At 44.0% G+C, this 21,324-nt stretch overlaps 2 protein-coding genes across 12 annotated transcripts in view; one reads left to right on the top strand and one right to left on the bottom strand.

Annotated features, from left to right (window-relative positions):
- Positions 1-19,852, top strand: part of neo1a (neogenin 1a) — a 157,065-nt gene extending 137,213 nt beyond the window's left edge. For 2 of the 11 annotated variants that reach the window (XM_085406209.1, XM_085406258.1), the window contains exons 17-29: positions 1,756-1,979; positions 9,125-9,263; positions 10,410-10,517; positions 10,843-11,037; positions 11,991-12,023; positions 12,258-12,323; positions 12,652-12,778; positions 12,937-13,181; positions 13,721-13,813; positions 14,148-14,315; positions 15,996-16,283; positions 16,452-16,588; positions 17,328-19,852. In XM_085406209.1, the coding sequence (XP_085262335.1) occupies positions 1,756-1,979; positions 9,125-9,263; positions 10,410-10,517; positions 10,843-11,037; positions 11,991-12,023; positions 12,258-12,323; positions 12,652-12,778; positions 12,937-13,181; positions 13,721-13,813; positions 14,148-14,315; positions 15,996-16,283; positions 16,452-16,588; positions 17,328-17,480 (1,976 nt within the window). In that variant the 3' untranslated portion in view covers positions 17,481-19,852. Of the gene's footprint in view, positions 1-1,755; positions 1,980-9,124; positions 9,264-10,409; positions 10,518-10,842; positions 11,038-11,990; positions 12,024-12,257; positions 12,324-12,651; positions 12,779-12,936; positions 13,182-13,720; positions 13,814-14,147; positions 14,316-15,995; positions 16,284-16,451; positions 16,589-17,155; positions 17,284-17,327 lie in introns of those variants that run through there. The other 9 variants (XM_085406240.1, XM_085406267.1, XM_085406214.1 and 6 more) reach the window with 8 other exon arrangements.
- LOC146679011 (uncharacterized) lies at positions 3,557-4,609 on the bottom strand. The gene has a single exon (XM_085412156.1). It carries the CDS (start codon positions 4,538-4,540, stop codon positions 3,557-3,559), a length of 984 nt encoding a protein of 327 aa, XP_085268282.1. The 5' UTR covers positions 4,541-4,609.
- Positions 19,853-21,324: the final 1,472 nt, after the last annotated feature.

Consider the following 21,324-nt stretch of genomic DNA (forward strand, 5'->3'; position numbering starts at 1 on the left):
TGAGTACTGCTGAGAATTGTGCAAACTGGAGAGACAGTAGTATTATGATATTGTTAGTATTCAAGTATTTGTGTTTTTTTACTGAATTATCTATGCATTTCTCCAAAATGCACCACACATACACTCACCGGACACTCATTTGGTACATCACACTTGTAATGGTTAGACCCTCTTTCCCTTCAAAACTGCTCTAATTCTGTTGACACGCATTTGGAAAGGTGCCGGAACGACCATAGTCCTGTATGCTGTTAAGATGACTTCATCACACAGCCAATCTGCTGTTCCCCCACCTTTATGACAAATTCTGACCCATCCGTCTGAATGTCGCATCAGCCGCCGAGGCTCATAAACCTCATAACGTTTTTTCCAGTGTCCTACTGTCCAAATTTGGTGAGGCTGTGAGAACCATGGCCTCAGTTTCCTGTTCTTAGTGGGAGAAGTGTGTGGTCCTCACCGCTGTAGCCCATCTGCTTCAATACGTTGTGTGTTCAGAGATGCTCTTCTACACACCCTGGTTGTAATCAGTGCTAGGAGTACTGTTACTGCTGCCTTTCTATCAGCTCTGGGCAATCGGCTCACTCTCCTCTGATCTCTGTAAACTCAGCAGTTTCTGAAATACTCAGGATGAGCATCACGTTTTTTTTTTTGTTTTGTTTTTTTTGTTTTTTTTTTGGGGTGGGGGCTCTTTATCTTGTTTACATGCCTAAAAGCATTGAGTTGCTGTCATGTGATTGCCTGTTTAGATATTTGCATTAGCAGTTGAGCAGGTGTACCTATTGAAGTGGCTGGTGAGTGTATATCCTAGTATAAAATTACCCATATTAAGTAAAGGCACTAAGCACAAAGCTGACTGTCTGAATCTAACACTTTTAAAGATGTTTGGTCGCATATATTTTCAGTTGTATATTTTTAAAAGAGTATACAAGTCATTGTCTAGCATTGATTCTAAGAGGGACTGCAACTGGAAGTAGGGAGCAACCAACCTCGCCCTCTCGCAGCAAGCTTTCCACCTTTGAGCCGCACAACAAAAGCAGCAATATGACACAAGCCCTCAACCGCAGGACCATTTGTTAGTGTCTCTCCCCTCTTCTGTGCCTCCAGGCTTCTTCCTTAAATCCTCAGTTTTCCTTCTTCAGTTTTCAAGAACATAATGCGCCTTCTCGGCAGCTCTCTGGGAAGATATTCCTGGGCACTCAGTGTCCCGTCTGTTCATCCACTTTGCTTTAAAATGTTGTAAAAGCTCCATGATGTAAACATCTGTAAATGCGTTTTGACTCTTTCTTTGAAATGACTGGGTTGACATTAATATGTAACTTTTGGCAGCGGGATTACGGGTGTCTTCTTTCACTCCGGTTTTCCATTTACTGTAATCTTTTCTTAATGAATAGAGTATCTCTTCCTCTCTTTCCGTAGTGCTACAGTTGATAGAGCAGCACATACTGTACTGTAGCTTCTGTAGATTGGTCTTATTGTAGAGGTCAGTGTCTGTTTTTCTAATAGAATCTTCTCTCTCCTTCTTTTCACCCTTCCCAATCCCATCCCTGTTGCACTTAACCATCCACCTCCCCCTCCTCCCTCACCATCGTCCTGCATTTTTAACGCATTAACCTTATTTCTTCCTCTGCGTCCCTCCCCACGTCCTGTTTTGGCTCCACTGTCTGATCCACCACGCTTCACATTCCGTTTTAATTTGCTCATTTTAATTTTTGTGCGCATGCATGTTGGGTTTTATGGCCTGATGTCCTGACCCTGTAGACCCCGATGTTGACCTGTACGACCTCTTACATGCTCCATACACCCCAGTACCAGACCCTCTCCCCATGATGCCGCCGGTGGGCGTTCAGGCGTCGGTGCTGAGCCACGACACCATCAAGGTGACCTGGGCCGACAACTCGCTGCCCAAGAGCCAAAAGGTTACAGATAACCGCTACTACACAGTGCGATGGAAGACCAACATCCCTGCCAACACTAAAGTGAAGGTAAGAGATTCTTCTTTCGCATGATTGCATTCAGTTTATCAGATTTACAATTCGACATCAGTTCTTTAACCAAAGCAGGTTTAGTTAGACTTTTATTGTTTTTGGGTTTTTTTAATCTTTGGAGCTCATTCAACTGTTTCTGGTTCAGTTCAACGCTTTCAAATAAGCAACACATTTAGCACGGAGAACAAGTCAAATCAGATCGCTGTGTCCAAACATTAGTGATGCAGCAATATAGTACGATTTCAGTTTATTTCTGTGCATCCCTTCATATTCGTATTGATGCGCTGAAAATAAAAAGTGATGTCATATGAGGGCATATATAATTAAGTATTCCCACAGCAGCTCCCAAGCTCGGGGGCAGCATGGTATTTGTACAAGTGTGATGATCTGTTTTCATTCAACCTTTGAAGGGCTATAAAGAGGAACTGATCCTCTGCTCTGCACTTTTATGATCATCAGAACTCAGAACTTGCTCTTACATGATTGGTCGTCCTGTTCGTTAGGCTCGTTACTCTTACATGAAGTTAGCTTTTTTTTAAAACAGCTGGATTCTGAGTAGAAGTCTTTGTGTTATCAATGGCTGGAGTAAACAGTCCTTTAGCAGCTACTTTGTCAAGCAGAAGTGTCACGTTTCGGCTGTGTGGCAGGCAGGAGAGGACCCAAACGCAAACTCACAGAGACAAAAGGTAAACTCAAAAAACACAGCTTTATTGCTGGCGTGGAGTGGGACACGAAAAACAATACAAAATAAACTAAACTGGGAAAACTAAAGCACAGGGAAAAATCACACAGCTATGATGGAGACTACGACACTGACAAAGAGAAACACAAGGCTTAAATACACAGAGGGATAACGAGGGAATGAGACACAGAAGGGGAGCAATCAGGCTGGACGAGACAGAGACGCAAAACTAGAAACACTCACATGAGGCATGGACCTACAAAGTAAAACAGGAAACACACTGACTGAATTCTAAACATGCAAACTTAACAGCAACAGGGGAGACATAACATGGAACACAGGGAAGCCATATGACAAAGCCAAAGAGCAAAACCTAAGATAACCATAACAGATCTAGGGAAACACGAAACAGTACCACAAAGGACTCAAAACATAATCCATAATATAAAAACACGAGATCTCTCCAAAATGAAACAGGAAACATGAGAGGCAGACATGACAACATAAGACAACAGACATGAAACACACGAAGGGCAAGGGAGACTTCACAGGGGTTGAAAACACAAGAGGGAACTAATAAGCAAATGAACATAGGAGACCTGATGAGCTTAACATACTATAAACATCAAAATGAACTAAAACTCAAAACACTGGGTCCTAAGACCCAGGATTGTGACAGAGCCCCCCCTTCAAGGGCGGATTCCAGACGCCCAAAACCACGAAAAACAAAACCAAAAACAACCCACCCAGGGCGGGCGGCGGGGGTCCAGGACGGAGGGCCAGAAACAAAGCCACAAAAACACAATGTCCATCAAAAACACAGGAGCGCAGGGAACAGTTCACAACTCCTCAGGGGGCCGACCCGGAGGGTGACGGTCCAGAAGTCCATAGTTCATTTGATCAGGGGGCCGGCCCGGAGGCCGACGGCACAGGAGTTCATGGTCGAATAGTTCCGGGGGCCGTCCGTGCGGACGGCAACGGCAGCGACATGGAAACAGTTCAGGGGGCCGACCGTGCGGATGGCAACGGTGTGGAAACAGTTCAGGGGGCCGACCCGGAGGTCGAGAGCACCACAGGTGGAACAGTTCAGGCGGCCGACCCCGATGGCAACGATGTCCAGCTGATGGCCCGGAAAGCGGCTGGCGATTCCGAAGGGCAAAACGTGGCGTGGGCGGCAGCAACACAGCCGCAGGACCAGGCGAGGCCGACACAGAAGCAGAGGCTGAAGCTGGACCAGACGAGGCAGACGCCGGACCAGGCGACGGCAAAGCAGGAGCCGAGGCCGGACCAGGCGTAGCAGCAGCACAGGCAGAGGCCGGACCAGGCGTAGCAGCAGCACAGGCAGAGGCCGGACCAGGCGTAGACGATGAGGCAGAGGCCGGACCAGGCGTAGACGATGAGGCAGAGGCCGGACCAGGCGTAGCACAGGCAGAGGCCGGACCAGGCGTAGCACAGGCAGAGGCCGGACCAGGCGTAGCACAGGCAGAGGCCGGACCAGGCGTAGACGATGAAGCAGAGGCCGGACCAGGCGTAGACGATGAAGCAGAGGCCGGACCAGGCGTAGACGATGAAGCAGAGGCGGCCACAGGTGGCGGCTGAACGGGCTCCTCGGGCCCTCCAGCGGAGACGGGTGGCCGAACGGGCTCCTCGGGCCCTCCAGCGGAGACGGGTGGCCGAACGGGCTCCTCGGGCCCTCCAGCGGAGACGGGTGGCCGAACGGGCTCCTCGGGCCCTCCAGCTGACGTGGCATGAGGCCGAACGGGCTCCTCGGGCCCTCCAGCTGACGTGGCATGAGGCCGGACGGGCTCCTCGGGCCCTCCAGCTGACGTGGCATGAGGCCGGACGGGCTCCTCGGGCCCTCCAGCTGACGTGGCATGAGGCGGCGTGGGAGCCGCGGAGTGCTGAGCAGACTGTTGAGCGGTTGGTTGTTCAAATGATTGGGCCAAAGAAAGGGGTATGGGCGACAAAACTGAAGCCTGACCTGGAGACAAAACTGAAGCCTGACCTGGAGACAAAACTGAAGCCTGAACACACGACTGAGCTAACTGAGCAACAGACTGAACTATGGAAAAAATGAGAGGTTGTAGTGATTGTGGTAGTTGTTGCTGACATATCTCCGAGCCTACAGAACACAAGGACAGGGGCTGGATAGGCTCGTCTGAGACTTCAGCGGACACAGGAATGGGTGCAGGCACCCGCCGGACACGAGCCGCTCCCACCCGAGGAGTAGGTACGGGTGCGGAGGTAGGCTGTGCCCTGGCTGGCCTCACCCTGGGAGCCGAGACAGGTGGTGGAGAGCGGAGCTCAGGAGCGGTCACAGGCGTAGGTAGGTTTGCAAAGGCAGTTTCTGAATAAGCTGACTGGTGAGCAGCAAAGTCCAGGGGTGAGGCCACACCCAAAACAGTCACTTGAGGTGCAGGTTGAACTTGGTCTGACTCTAAAACATGGTGAGTGTGTTTGAACATGGCTGGCTGTGGAACACAAAATTCAACTTGATTCATGAGCTCAGTGGCATCAAGTCCAAGTCTTCTAGCCAGTTTAACTATGGTGGGAGGCACTCTGTTACTGTTTACACCTCCCAGCTGAGGCACAGAAAAAATAACTGCCTGAGATACTGGAAGAGCGTCACGTAGAGTCCCAGACACAGGATTGGAATCATGAAGGTTCGGAGGAGCTGGTTGAAAAACTAAAGTGTTCATAGGAGCAGCATGACTAACAGTGGATGAAATGGCAGAAGGTTTGGAGTCAGAATGTGGCAAACAGTCACTTTTACTCACAAAAACGGTCTGCTCAGCTGCTGTGGAGCGATGGCGGCGTGAATGCCGCTTTCTCCTGGAAGAGGGAGGAGACGAGTCGGCCCGCAAATCCTCAAGCGGACTCGTCTGAAAAGCCTCTGGCTCTTCACACAGGAGTGGCTGCTCAGTGCAGACACGCACAGTAGAAACAAGGAAGTCCTGGATTAAAGGGTGGAGCATGCCAAATAACCAGGGGAGTCCAGAGATCATCCGTTGTAAGCGGAGAGCTAGTTCCTCCTGGTATTCCTTAAATGGCAGCGCAAACCACTCCTGGCAGAGAAATTCTACCGTGTAGATCATGTCCTCCTGGAGCTCAGCAGAGGGATTGTGAGCTGCTGGGTCCATTGTCTGGTCGTAGTCTTCTGTCATGTTTCGGCTGTGTGGCAGGCAGGAGAGGACCCAAACGCAAACTCACAGAGACAAAAGGTAAACTCAAAAAACACAGCTTTATTGCTGGCGTGGAGTGGGACACGAAAAACAATACAAAATAAACTAAACTGGGAAAACTAAAGCACAGGGAAAAATCACACAGCTATGATGGAGACTACGACACTGACAAAGAGAAACACAAGGCTTAAATACACAGAGGGATAACGAGGGAATGAGACACAGAAGGGGAGCAATCAGGCTGGACGAGACAGAGACGCAAAACTAGAAACACTCACATGAGGCATGGACCTACAAAGTAAAACAGGAAACACACTGACTGAATTCTAAACATGCAAACTTAACAGCAACAGGGGAGACATAACATGGAACACAGGGAAGCCATATGACAAAGCCAAAGAGCAAAACCTAAGATAACCATAACAGATCTAGGGAAACACGAAACAGTACCACAAAGGACTCAAAACATAATCCATAATATAAAAACACGAGATCTCTCCAAAATGAAACAGGAAACATGAGAGGCAGACATGACAACATAAGACAACAGACATGAAACACACGAAGGGCAAGGGAGACTTCACAGGGGTTGAAAACACAAGAGGGAACTAATAAGCAAATGAACATAGGAGACCTGATGAGCTTAACATACTATAAACATCAAAATGAACTAAAACTCAAAACACTGGGTCCTAAGACCCAGGATTGTGACAAGAAGAGCAGCTGGTGCGTTTGTTTACAGTGCAGCCTCACACACTCATGTTCCTTTCATAAAGAAGCCTGTCAGCAACTGGTTTTCCCCCCATCTTTCCACAAGCAGCTACAGTCTGATTCCTTTCTGCGCTGGATGAAAATACAAAAAGTTGGTCAGTTACGTCCATAGGAAGTCAGACGTGTGCAGCTCCATCGCTCCTTTCAGTTTTAAAAAAGCTGATTCATTGAGATATTAGTTTGAGTTAGCAATAGCTTAACTTAGAATGACTCAGAAGAGCGATCAGCAAAGGGCGAGGGTGAAAGCAAACACTGGATCATATGATGCTGCATTTCCTGTAAAATTTAAATCAAGCAGGTGGTTAAGGCAGATCCCGAAACTAACAGACATTGGCACAGAATTGGATTAATCAATTAATCGCTTGAACAGCACCCTTTGAGTTGAAGCAGTTCAAGGACTGGCAGGATTGCAAACGTAAGTGGCCAAACAAATAGTCATGAACATGAGAAATGAAAATGAGGGAGTAACAATGTCAAGAGATGTATACAAAGATAGTGAGTGATTGTACTTGAACAGCTCAGCTAAACTAAACTTCATTTGAGGAATTTAAACAAGCAGATTTTCCTGTGTTAAAAAAAAAATTTGTTTTGGTTTGTTACAAAATCCTAACAATAGTTCTTCATCAGTGAAGAACACCACATGAGAATCGTACATTTATTTACTGGGATTAGTGTCCAACAGATGCAAATCAAGAGGCACTCTCTCTGAAGAGTTAAAATATTTGTAGTGACTGTGAGCCAAGCCTTGAACAGGCTGTTTGAGATTCCGATTCCAATTCCTGAGCTGCAGCTCAATTATGATGATTACTTATCTCCAAATAATAGAGCACAGCGGATGTGTGTGTGTGTGTGTGTGTGTGTGTGGTCCTTGTATCATGCATGTGTGCAAACCTGTGACCGAGCAGAGCTCAGATAAAGGCCGGCGTTTCCCGATAAATTATTCAACAAGGACGAGGCGAACTGAGAACTAGAAAAAGAGAGCGTAGATCTGATGGTGCATTCTCCATACCGCCACCTTGAAAGGTGTATGCACAAACGTACGGAGACTCAGTATCCAGGTCTTGCACCGGATGCTGGCACCCAGTGTTTTTTGTTTGAGGCTTCCATTGAACTGCAAAGGTTTGTTGTCACTCAAAGTGAAATGGAGGGAGAATTTGAGCGATGCCTTGTTACACAGCAGATTCATTAACACAATGTAAATCCACAACAGTACAGATATATGGAGTACTGCTCAGCTTGCTGCCATGAATGGATGCTTAAAACGTTTTGTGTCACTGAGGCTCATCACCAATCTAATATATTATGATGTCTATTAGAGAGGCTCTGAAACTTTACAGTACATCGTGTATGTAAACATAGCTGTACTCAAGAGGTATACCAGCAGTAAAGCCTTCACCTTAATGCCTCCCTTAGTGCAAGTCCACAGACACGCTTGTACATTATTGAAGGGATGACTGCTCTCTAACAGGCTGCATGGTTCTAAAGAACAGGGTGTTTTCATTTCCTATCCTACTGCCCTCTGTTTGACAGCCCCCAATGGAGAGCTGCACTTCTGCCATAGCACGCAACATTATAGACAGGACACTGGAGAACCTGACTCTGTGCTGCTACGACTACTTTTTTTCTCATGCTGGTTCATCCCAGTGGAGCTCGAGATAAATGTTGCGTAACTTCAGATTCTAAATAGTTCACTAGCGCTTAATAACGTATACAGATGTTTTGTAAATGATGCACTTTCTTTGTGGCACTGTGCACTCAGTCCATTGCAAAAGTCTTGCAATAAAACCCCACTTCATGAAGGTTTTAATGTTCAGGATATTAGTTGGTGGTTAAAAATGTAATTTATTTTTAAATTGACAGGTTTTGTTTTTTTTTGCTTTTGTTGTTTACCTGCCATATTTACTCTCAATGATGTAAATAGGCCCTGTTTTGGCTGTAACTGTGAGGTTGAATTAATACCTCTTCGGAACAGCTGCAACAAAAACCCAAGCATTATAAACACGGAAATTATTGCGGGACTGTTTCATCAGACCTTACTCATTTTAGCAAGGCATACCTAATAAAGTGAAAACTGAGTATTTCGTATAAACATGATTGAAACCATCAAAAGATGGAAAGGATGTGGTTCCAAACACTGGATAGTGCACATAATGCCTCGTGAATGTGAATGCTTCACACTGGTAATTTATTTTAGAACTAAAACAGGTCTTACTGATCTGTGGAGCTGGTTTTATACTTGAAGGAGCATTTAAATGATTCTGAAACGCCGCCTTGCTTCAGCTTCTCAGTCGTGAATGTTTTTGTTCTCTCTGAGATTGAAACTTGACGTGTTTAGTGTTTGGATTGTTAGTCTGGAAAAGCAAGACATCTGCAGGTGTTATTCAGTTAGTAAAAATCACACAGCTCTATTCTTTTCTCTGCCGGAAAACAGTTTCCAGGGTTGTTCGGCGGCTCTGCCGTCTCACAAACTGATTTCTTGTTTGCCGCTTTTGCTCGTTTTTCCCCAGATGGTCAACACCACCAACCTGAGCTACACGGTGCCAGATCTGAAGCCCAACACGCTGTACGAATTCTCCGTCATGGTGACCAAAGGCCGCCGTGTCAGCACATGGAGCATGACAGCCCAGGGCACCACCTTTGAGACCAGTAGGAGCACTGCAGACACGCAGACACAAACAACCGCGCATAAACACACACAGCACATACATGAGTACAAAGACACGAACACGACACCTACGGTGTAACGAGCCCCCCTGGCTGGCTCAGGAGTGACATTGTACTTCTTGCCGACCAAGGAAGGAGGAGGGGCAATGCTTGAAGATTATCAAGCAAGCTGTGACTCCACAGTGTAGTCCAGTAAAAACCAAAGACTGCCATTAACCCAAACAGTGAAAAGTAACTAAAATAGAAATTAAGGAAAACTGCAGCAAAGTTGGGGATTAATTGCAGGTGATAATTTAAGGAGAGTAGGTAGGGACTAACCATTCTTCCAAAATGTAATAATATTAATAGAAATACAGTTTATATTAAACTCTGGACCAGGTGTCTCAGCCTGAAGAGCAGTAAAAAATTCATGGATACAGTCATTCTCCCTTAGACTACTTTTGGCTGGTCTTTCATTCAGGAGGGGTAGCCTGTTTGAAAAGCCATAAACTCCCTTTGTGTGTGTGGGTTTGTTTGTTTTTTTTAAAAAAGCTGGCTGCATAACTAACAGGTAATCAACCAACAAGCAAACTCTCAGTACCTGTACGACTTTAGCTCTGTGGGTGAGCAGGCAACCATATGGCCAGAAGCCAGTGGCCCAGGTTCGAATCCAACCTGGGGCCCTTTGCAGCGTCTCCTACCCCCTCTCTCTGCTTTCCTGTCTGTCTCCACTATCGCTATCAAATAAAGGCAAAATGCCAAAAAAAAGATAATATTTAAAAAAATAATAACCTGCTTTGAGATTACTAAAAGAAAAACAATTTCTTTTAATCTCTTGCATAAATATTTTTGAGTTTTCTAAAGGAAAGGTGAACAGCGTTTTTATTTCAGCCCACCCGGGGTTTGTCTCACAGCTGAGGAAATGGATGCTATTGTGTGCGTGTGCATCATCAACACACCCACACACACACACACAAGTATAGTATATAAAAACTGTAGCTTTTTAGTCCAGGGGGAATACTATCAGCATAAAACTTTCCACATTTTATTTATATCCTGAAATGAAAGTTAGTAGTAGGAACATGTGCATGTGTGTTATTTAACCTTCTCATCAGCTCGAACAATGTCTCGTCTCCATCCCTGTCACAGCTCCCAGCTCCGCCCCGAAGGATGTGACTGTGGTGAGCAAAGAGAACAAACCACGCACCATAATTGTCAACTGGCAGCCTCCCTCTGAGGCCAATGGAAAAATCACTGGTGAGCCCCAAAGCCTCTCTTGTCCTTCACACAGATTTCTCACTACTTATTATTTTGACCATTTTGTAGCATCTCTGCACTGCAATGGACTCACATTTAGGTGAAGAATTGATGTGCAGATTGTGAATATGTCTGGGAGCTGTCTGATCACCCAGCTGCAGACTGATATTTTTTCTGTAAAAGTAGATATCTTTCAGAAAAGTATGTAAATGCATCACTCATGCTCTCCTGTTGGGGCTCTTAAGAATAAAAACAATATCCGTGATCTTACTTTAAAACTACATTTTAAACAATTGCTCGTTGTTCTTGGCGTCTTCTTTTGTAGGCTATATCATCTACTACAGTACAGATGTAAACGCCGTGGTCCACGACTGGGTTATCGAACCAGTGGTGGGCAATCGTCTGACTCACCAGATCCAGGAGCTAACGCTGGACACCACCTACTACTTCAAGATTCAGGCCCGAAACTCAAAAGGCATGGGCCCCATGTCTGAGCCCGTGCAGTTCCGCACTCCAAAAAGTAAGTTTATGTGACGCACGTTTTTCACATGGCAGCATTTACAGACTGTTAAACAAAGTCAAAGGTCCATCGGTTAAATAGACGTTTAAGCTCTCTAACAAAAAGAAATGAGGACTGTGAGATGTTTAGTCATCACGTAGCTTTATGCATGTGTAAATAGGCAGCTCTTGGCTAACATATACACAGTACACAGCTTCCATAGCTGCCGTTATGTCAGGGCTTTGGGTTAATCGTGGTGTTACTCTGCCCTCAGCTGTCTAAAAATCAACAAATGGGCCTTCAAGATTTTTGTTTTCTCAGACACAGTGACCGTCCTCGGATTGCACCGGCGTATTTATGTGATGTGATTTAAATTACAGATGGATTTTTTCCATAGAACATTCAACACATCATATAAGCTTAAATACATTTTATTCCAAACACCTTTGAGCACTTTTTCTATTGCTGCGTGAAACTCGTGAGCTATAACAAGGATGCTTTTCAAACCTTCTTGATTAATTTGGCTTGGGCTGCTAACTGATGAGTCTGCTAAGCAAATGTTGTAAAGAATATTGTAGGTTCAGTTTGTTTCTGCTTCTTACGGCTGATTTAGGTTTTAGCTGAATATATTTCATAAGCATCCACTCTTTTTAGAGAATGCTAATATTTAGGGCATAAAGTCAGTGTGTGTTGACTGTAGGAAGGTATTATATATATCAGTGTGTGTTTTAACTTCTGTATATGTTTTTCAATATACTTTCCTCTAATGTCAGTCTGGTTGTTTCTAGCATACTCTGTTTGGCTGCTGTCTGGTTTTCCTACTGGTTTTCCTTCCTATAGTTTTGCCCCTCTCTTCCTCCTCCTCACAATCCCCATCTCTCACTTTATTTCTGTCTCCCTCGCTGCTGTTTTCAGCTAACCACTTTTTTGCTTTTTATTGTCTCTCCCTCTCTGCTCTCCCTTGGCCTGTTAAGCTGAGTCCTCTGACAAAATGGCTAATGACCAAGGTAAACTTGCTCTCCACACTTTATCACTGCTGGACCGCACCCCCTAATGTTTCTCTTTTTCCAAGGACCATCTTCTACGCCAATTTAAAAAAAAAAAAGAAAGAAGGAAAGAAAAACTTAGTCCGTGTGACTGTGCTTGTGTAGTTTTTAAGATAATAAACATTTGACAGGCTCTATGTGGTGATAGAAAAGACCATTAGAATGACTTTTTGTTTTTCACCTATCTTGATTCAGCCTCAAATCTCACACCAAAGATGGGACCTTCAGGAAACCAACCTCCACGGGACCCTGTTCCACCAAGTAAGATTATAATTCCTCCTGCCTTATTTAGTGCTCATGCTCAGTTGTCATGTTGTCAGACACTACAGTCGTGCTGTAACCTGGACAAAGTTTCCCAAAAGTGTCCCCACGACTGAACAATGTAACTCAACCAACTCTTAGAAATGATCATAGACTAATAATTTATCACTTAGACGTGACTTATAAGTAACTATAGCCTCATATTTGTTTCAGTACAAATTTAAAACTATTTATTCTGATCTTGCATTTAATTTTTTTTTCTGTTGAAGTTCATACAGACATTAATGCGTAAAAGTTTGCACTCTAACTTTGATTTTCTCTTGCCGAGGAATTAAAGATGGGGAAAATCATATCCTGGTCATTGTCATAATCATCTCAGTGGGAGCCTTCACCATCATAGTGGTGGTAGTGGGGGCTTTCCTGTGCACGCGGCGCACCACATCCCACCAGAAAAAGTAAGACGCACTGTCCCGCTTTTACATTGCATGCTCTCTTTCTGTCTCTTTGTAATATAGATCTTCTCACTCTGTTTTATTAACCTACAGATCAGCTCCCTCCAGTATCTTTGACTGTTTTGCTGCTGTCGCTAACAGCTCTGTGTTCTCTCTGATAGAAAGCGGGCTGCCTCAAAATCTTCCAACGGCTCTCACAAATACAAGGGGAACTCCAAAGACCTGAAGCCACCCGATCTTTGGATTCACCACGAGAGGCTGGAGCTTAAACCCATGGACAAGTCGCCAGACCCCAACCCAGTCATGACTGAAACCCCCATTCCCCGCACCTCACAGGACATCACCCCTGCTGACAGCGGATTGGAGAGCAACCCCCACCTGCAGCAGAGGCGCAACTCCTACCGTGGTCAGTCTTCCTCAAGGCGGAGACTTAAAATGTGATGTTTTGGGAAAAGGGATGAAAGCGAAATGCCACCCTTGCTGCCTGAGCTTACATGCATAATAACATTGAGTAGACCTCTCTAGTTTGGCTGCAGACAGAAAACTACATTTTAAGAGTGTGACTTAAAAAAAACGATGATTTTCAGGTAGGAATGAGGTAATATCCTCAGGTTTGCTTTCAGGAGGTTGCTGGAGGAGTCCTGAAGAGGTTTTTGTGTCATGAGTCAACACCTGTTCAATTTCTGTTGTTTTCCCGTGATTATCATGCAAAACATTTCATGCTTTTCATACATGCTGCCCATTACTCGTCATGATGCAGGTTTCTGCAAGTACAGTAAAGCTACTCAATGTAACTGTGACATTTAAAGATACAATCAAAACCCAATTAGTGCATTGATTAAGGATCCTGAGATCAGACGGATCGTTAATAAAAGGGGGGAAAAAAACGACAATCAATAGGGTAGCAGCTCTTTCTGATTGGCTGGTGTCCACCGTACCTTTTAGGCCACGAATCAGAGGACAGCATGTCTACACTAGCAGGCCGACGAGGGATGAGGCCTAAAATGATGATGCCTTTTGATGCGCAGCCGCCTCAGCGTAAGTGTGTGCGTGTGTGTGTGTGTGTTTGTGCAGTCGATTTGGAAACTCCTCACAAAACAATATGAAACTAGAGCACACAAAGTCTTAAGTTAACAACTTCCAAATGTTCCTTGTGGTTGTCTAATTAGAAAACATTTCATGCTTCTCGTGACATGTTAATGTTTCTGGGGATTTTTTGGTTTAGTGACTAAGCTGACAGAGAATATTGAAGTGTGTGTGTGTCACAGAAAACTGCATGTGTACATCTCATCGTCATCATCCTCATCACCAGTTGGTTAAACATCTTGTTGTGTTTGTGTGTCCGTGTATTCATGTCCATTTCCATTCACAGCCGTGATTAGCGCTCACCCCATCCATTCCCTCGATAACCATCACCACTATTATCACATGGGCAGCCTGTCGTCGGCGACACGCAGCTACCTCTACCACCAGGGCAGCGGGTACCCACGCCCGCACACCTGCACCCCCATCTCTCATCTAGACAGGGTGGACTCCACAGGTGAGACACTGCCCCCTGCTGGACAGCACGAGGAATAACAAAGAGGACAAGGGCACTCTTACCTTATGTCATAACCACTCACAGATTTGTCATTTGCTTATTCATTCCCATGCCGCTACCACCTTATGTTCATATTTGAGTTCTCCATAGTGTTACTAACCACTGTTGCTTTCCTTCCTAACATACTGGCTGTGCTCTTTACCAAGATAAACAAGGGAATGCAGTCGGATACACTATATTGCCAAAAGTATTCACACGTCTGCCTTCACATGGATATGAGCTTCTTAATGCATAGGATTTAATATATTGTTGCTCCACCCTATTGCAGCTTCAACTCTTCTGGGAAGGCTTTCGAAAAGGTTTAGGAGTGTTTCTTCTTCCAGAAGATCATTTGTGAGGTCGGACACTGTTATATGAGAAGACCTGACTTGCAGTCTCCGCTCTAATTCATCCTAAAGGTGTTCTGTGGGGTTGAGGTCAGGACTCTGTGCAGGGCAGTCAAGTTCTCATCCATGTCTTTTTGGGCTTTATGCGCTGGTGCGCAGTCATGTTGCAGGAAGGGAACAGGAACAGGAAGGGGCCGTCCCCAAACTGTTCCAAAAAAGTCAGGAGTATGAAATGGTACAAAATAGCTTTGTATGTCGAAGTATTAAGAGTTCCTTTCACTGGAACTGAGGGGCTGAGCCCAACTCCTAAAAAATACAACCGCACACCATAATCCCCACTCCACCAAACTTTACACTTGGCACAATGCAGTTAGACAAGTACCGTTCTCCTGGCCATGGAAACCCATTCCACGAAGCTCTCTACACACTGTTTTCGAGCTTTGGAGGTCTGTACCATGTCTAATCATTTCCATATTTTTATAGTAGCACAGTTGACTGTAGAATATTTCGCAGCGATGAAATTTCACGATTGGACTTGCACAGGTGGCACCCTATCACAGTACCTACGACTGAGCTCCTGAGAGCTGCCCACTCTTTCACAAATGTGTGTAGAAGAAGTCTTCATGTATAGGTGCTTGATTTTATACACCTGTGACCACAGAAGTGATTGGAACACCTGAACTGATCTGGATGTGTGAGTGAATACTTTTGGCAGTATAATGCACAAATAACTAGTTATAGTGAAAGAAAAATAGAAGGCTGAACTGGTGTTCAACTGACCTGAAGTCATTTATAAAGGTAGACCACAAGTTGCAGCTTCAGAAATGTTAAGATGTTTGCTTTTTATTGCTACTGAGCTTTTGAAATTATTTTCCTAGTTTCTTTTTATTTTATTTTTTTAACACTTAAGATGTTTGCATGCTCTTATTCATGTTTTGAGGAACCTGGATATTGCTATAGAACTGGGATACTGTGAGATGTAAACGCAAAGAAAAGACCACTGGGATAGGATGAACTGAAACCTGAGTTCATATGTATATTTACAGGATTCTAAATAAGACAGGTTTCTCAGCTTCTCCTGTACAGACTCACAAATAGAAAGTTCCATGACAGATATTTAGATTGGCGACAGCAAACCCAAAAATGAAAGCCTAAAATTCCAGCTTTAATTATTAATTATGACATTTTCTTGGTAACTTTCTACAAGCCGGTTGGCAGGCACTGGCATGCCGAAAAATGTTTTAATCCTGCAAACCCGTATTCTGACTGTCCCCACCTGCTGCCTCCTCTCCAGAGTCTGTGAGGAATACTCCCAGCTCTGAGCCCGCCCCTCCTGCCACCGCCTCCTCCCAAGCCTCCTGCCCCTCAGAGATCCTGGCTGACCCAGAGGGCAGCTACCACGGCTCCACCACCACAGAGGAGGAGCCTAGCTACTCCAGCAACCTGCCCCCACTCCGCTCAGCTCACCCGCATGCCCACGCCCACCCTCTCAAGAGCTTCGCTGTACCTGCAATCCCAGCCTCCAGCCACCCATCCTATGAGTCTCCCGCCCTGCCCAGCACTCCCCTGCTCGCTCAGACCGGTGAGCCCTCATATCACTGACACCCACCAAGCTAAACAGAGTTGAATCAGAATTTTTCTAACTAGCTCTTAAAAAGTCTTTGCGAGCTGAAAAAAAAATTTTTTTAAAGCACTGGTGTGTGTTGCGTTCACTGAGTGTAGTATTTTCGTGTGACCTTTCTTCACTCAGGGCCTCCCACTCACCCGCATGTTGTGAAAACAGCCTCCATCGGAACACTAGGAAGGACACGAACACCGATGGTGGTCACCGTGCCCAACGCCCCCGATGTACCAGAGACCAGCAAGATGCTAGAAGATGTAGACAGCGTGAGTACAGCGCCCCACACTGGCTGCTTGTAGTAAGGCAGTCTGATTTTTTTTTTTTTTTTTTTTTTTTTTTTTTGGTAGGCCTGATGATGGTGGTGAATATTTGATATTATTTTTGCTGCTTCTTTTGGGTTGTTTTTTTAAATGATACCAATCACATTCCTTCCAAATCCATGTCAGGTTTACTTTGGGCACTGGATGATACAGTTACTTTCAGCTGAACATTGGTTTTAACCACATTTTCTGTTTGTTCTCTCTCTCTCTGTTTTTCTTTTTTTGTATTCTTTCCAAATTCAATCTCACCATGTTTTTACTTTCTCTTTTTTTTGTGGCGTTGTCGGCTCTCCTTTGGTCATTTCATTTAACCGTTAACTACCGATCTTAACAAAAAAAACAAACAAACAAACCCATAACTGGAATGATTTTTAATTTTTTGCCATTGAACCTTCTCTCTGCCTTGATTGGCTGTTGACCGTATGTTGGTGTTGGCTTCTCTTGGTTTTTTTCCTCGACGTCATGCTTTTGTCTGCTGCCTCTTTCTGTTTTTGTCCTTTTCCGACCCTTCAGTTTCATTGATCCACCCAGCCCCCCCCCCCCCCCCCCCCCCCCCCCCTCCAGCTCACCTCACCCCACCCATGCGCCCCCTTTGCCAAACTCCTCCCTGTCCTCTGTGAAAGATCCCTGACTGATCCTCTCCTCTCCTTTCCTTTCCTCTGCTCTCTTCCTTCCCTCCTTCCAGGTGCTTGCCTCCCTCCCCCCCTGCCCCTCCCCCGCCCCCCGCAGTAACCCTGTTCCTCTCCCCCAGAGCTACGAGCCCGACGAGCTGACCGAGGAGATGGCCCACCTCGAGGGCCTGATGAAGGACCTGAACGCCATCACCACAGCGCCATGAGCATGCACTTGCACCAAAACACCACACACAGACAGACACACACACAACCACACACTCTCTGTCACCCCCCACACACACATACAGAAAGTCACACACCCTAAAGAAAAAAACACAACCAAACAATACAAAACAAATCAACAAAACCTTCGGAGCCAGAGGCTGCTGGACACAAAATGGCTTCTCATCCCCACGAAAAAGAAAAAAAAACTCTCGCGTCTCCCCCTGCAGAGAAAAACAAAACTTCCAGACTGAAACGTAGGAATTACTTTTTCCTTTTTTCCCCGGCTTACCTTGCTCAGTCTCAGGAAGGAGATTGCCATGTGAGGGAAGAAAAAGTGAGACAACTTCATCTTTATATGAAGAACCATTCTCAGAGACTATGAACTTTTAAAAAGGAAAAATAAAAACAAACAAACATTGGTCGCTTTCAACCGGAAGATTGTGAATTTTTTTTTTTTCCTCAGCAAAAATGGTAGTCATTTTTTTTTTGTTTGTTTGTTTGTTTTTCGGTGCCGAACACTCTCGCTTGAGACGGTTGATTCAGTGTCAAGTCCAAAAAATATGCTGGTTTTTGATGTATGGTGCTCATGCGGCACAGTCTACACACAGTGTTTGTTTGATTAGTGTTTTCTTTGTGCATTTTGTATATCTATTGGACAGTTTCAGTGAAGTGAACGTTGGATTTCAGCCTCCTCCTCCTCTTTACCAAGCCTACATTATTCATCAACTTGTCTTTTGTCTTTTACCCACGTGTCATATGACTTTTCATTGGGTTTTTTTATGTTATTGTATTATTTTTTACATAAATATCCTTATAAACATGTACATATGTTTTTTTGTTTGTTTGTTGATGTTTTTAATGTTTCCCATCATTTCATTATTTTTATTATTATTATTATTATTATTATTATTATTATTATTATTATTATTATTATTATTTGGGATGGAAGTGGGATAATGAATGAGTCCTGAAGCTCAGTTTTTCATATCAGCAGAGGAGAGAGAGACCTGGTGCGTTTCTACAGTACATTCTTCTCTGAGGTCGCGTTGCCACCCTTTGTACATGAAAGTGTTTTCCAGTTTTTGGTTTGTCACGGGAGCTCCGTTTAAAAAAACAAAAAAACAAAAACAAAAACAAACAAAAAAAACCCTTACCAACGCGCAGGTATGTCGGCGCCGTGGAGACGACTCTGCTCTGCGTGGATGGTGTCACTCAGCTGTCACCATCGGCAGCTGCTTCTTCATCGTTCAGTGGGACTTGACAGGATCTCCTCGCAGGTCAGGGGTACCGAGGACTCAGGGCGCTGGTCCCCCACCCCACCTAAATGACAAAAAAAACATCTACAGCAACAGTCGAGTTGTGTTTTATACCAGAAGTTAAGTCGAATGTGTGTTGTTTTTCCAAAAAAACAATATTTGGTTTCAAGCATCTGTACTGCTGAACCACGTGTGTGTGCGTGCATCCCCGATCCCCGGCAGCGCAGGAGTGTGTTTGCTGTTTTTCCATCACCGTGGTTCTTCTACAGATGTTATCAGATGCAAAGATGTTGGCCTTTTTGAAGGGGACTCCCAATTTGTTTTGTTTTTTTTACATGGTTTTGTATGAAGAAAAAAACGAAGCTTGTTCTATACACAAATCCAATATTTAAAAAAAAGGAGAAAAAAAAAAGAAACTAGTTTTTCATTACTCTCTTACCCAAAGAAACTTGTCATTTGCGATCATAGTAATTTGCTCTACTTTTGTGAATACCATGTTTCTCATACATGTACATCGTCATGAATGTCAATATAACTGTAAGAGATTTTAACTATGGATACAAACAAGGAACAAGTTTTTGTGGGGCGGCACGTCGGGAGGGACCAGGGTGGGGGTTGACGGACAAAAGTGGGAGAAAGAGGAGCGGACTCCATTTGGGAAATAATCTATTGAGTTGTAAACAGTTGAACCTGTATTGCACTTTTTCACAATTTTTGGAAAGTACATTTCTTACATATCTTGTGTTTTAAATATCGAAAGCTGTTTGTGTAACGTAGTGTCCTAGGTAAGCAGCAGGCAGCTGGTCTTTTTTTTTTCTTTTTTTTTTTAATGTTTATTATTATTATTATTATTTTTGTTTTTTGCTTCAGAGATGATATGGATTGAGCGGCCAGGCGGTTTATACTCTGCAGCTCACGATGAGGAATTCTGTTGTTGCTTGTTCATGTACAGAGCTTTCTTTGCTTTCTGTAGAAATGGAGAAAAAAAATCTGTGGCTTTTTAAAAAATGTCGGAAAAAATGTTTGGACAAAAAAAAGAGGAAAAAAAAGATGTTTTTTTTATTGGTGCTCCTATACATTGTGTATACAAACAATTATGAATACTAACAAAGTAACCGTGTCTGCTCGTCTTCTTTTCATCAGACATGACGCCCGACAGGCATCATTGGTATACATACATACTCCAGAGATGAGCGAACACCGAAGAGTCTCTAACCTTGGGCTTTACATATCTTTCGGTAAACGACAGGTCAAAGATTGCTATTCAGGCTTGATTTACAATATTGAAATCCTTCATTAAAAAAGCAGGGCAGCTGTCATTTCACCTCATAAATTTAACAATCCATAGAAAAGGACTGCCTATGTCAGTTTGTACTCTATCATGTGTTTATTATGAGATGGATTCACCTCACATGATAGGGAAAAACATTTGGGTTTTATTCAGTGTGAACCTGAATCTATGTACACGTGACAAAAATTCTTCCATCTATAGACGTGACAACATCCTGTATGTGAGGTCAGCTGACGGAAAGTCATTTTTTCCACAGTCAGTGCAGTTATGATGAAATTTCTCTATTTTTGCATTTTTAAAGCTGTGGATTTTACTTAAAAAAAACATGTCTATTAGTCATGCTTTTTGCTGTTTTCTGCAGCATTCGCAGCAAAACAAAAAAAGCAAAGTAAAACTACTTGTTTTGATCTCCACTGAGAGGACAGTCCAAGCGTGCAAAGCCAGTATAAAACGCATTTGTAAGAGTGTGCATAAACTAGGTATTGGGAAATATTACGATCTGGCAAAGACATGTAGAAAAATGACCCACTAAAAAGAAAATATATAGGCTAAAAATACTTTACTCAAAGAGTTGTAAACTGTGATATCTTGTCTACAGGATATGCCCATAGGGTGCGAAAAGCCGACATTTGAGTTTGTCTATGTTCATCTCAGACCAGATAAATATTATATAGTCTAGATCAAGATGTCAAACATGAGGGTGGGGGCCAAAATCGGCCCAACAAAGGCTCGGGTTCAGCCCACTGTATAGCTTTGGAACAAGTGAAGGACGCCGAGGTTTTAGACTTTTAACTGTATTTTAATAGTTTTTTATAGCATTGCTGCGAATGAAGACCTCACTCATGAGTATTCATAAGGTAAAAGAAAAAAACAGGTTATTTCCTGTAAATTAACAAAAGCTTTGTTTTATAATTACAGAAAAGTCTGTGCAATGAGCTGTCTGTACAGTAACTTTTCTATATCATGTATAAAAACTGAGATATATTGTTGAAATTGCACGCTGACACAAAGGTGAGTTTAACATGTCCAGCCCACTTAACATCAAAGTGGGTTGCATGTGGCCCGTAATGTAAAATGAGTTTTACATCCCTGTTCTAGACATTTAAGAAACAAAGTGCCCTGAATTGCAGAACACCACCATCTGCCTGACAGTCTCCTGCTACTGCTTCACTACTACTAAAACAGTCTAATGCAACAGTTCAGTACAAACACCCAACCTTCAGGTTAATAAGTTCAGTTTTTGCCCTCTGATCTAGCCACATAACACTGACATTTGATCATCAGCGGTCACGTGGT

Source organism: Rhamphochromis longiceps, linkage group LG1 (assembly GCF_057381845.1).
Source record: "Rhamphochromis longiceps isolate RC_006_pf linkage group LG1, R_longiceps_female_GT1.1, whole genome shotgun sequence".
NCBI classification, from domain to species: domain Eukaryota; kingdom Metazoa; phylum Chordata; class Actinopteri; order Cichliformes; family Cichlidae; genus Rhamphochromis; species Rhamphochromis longiceps.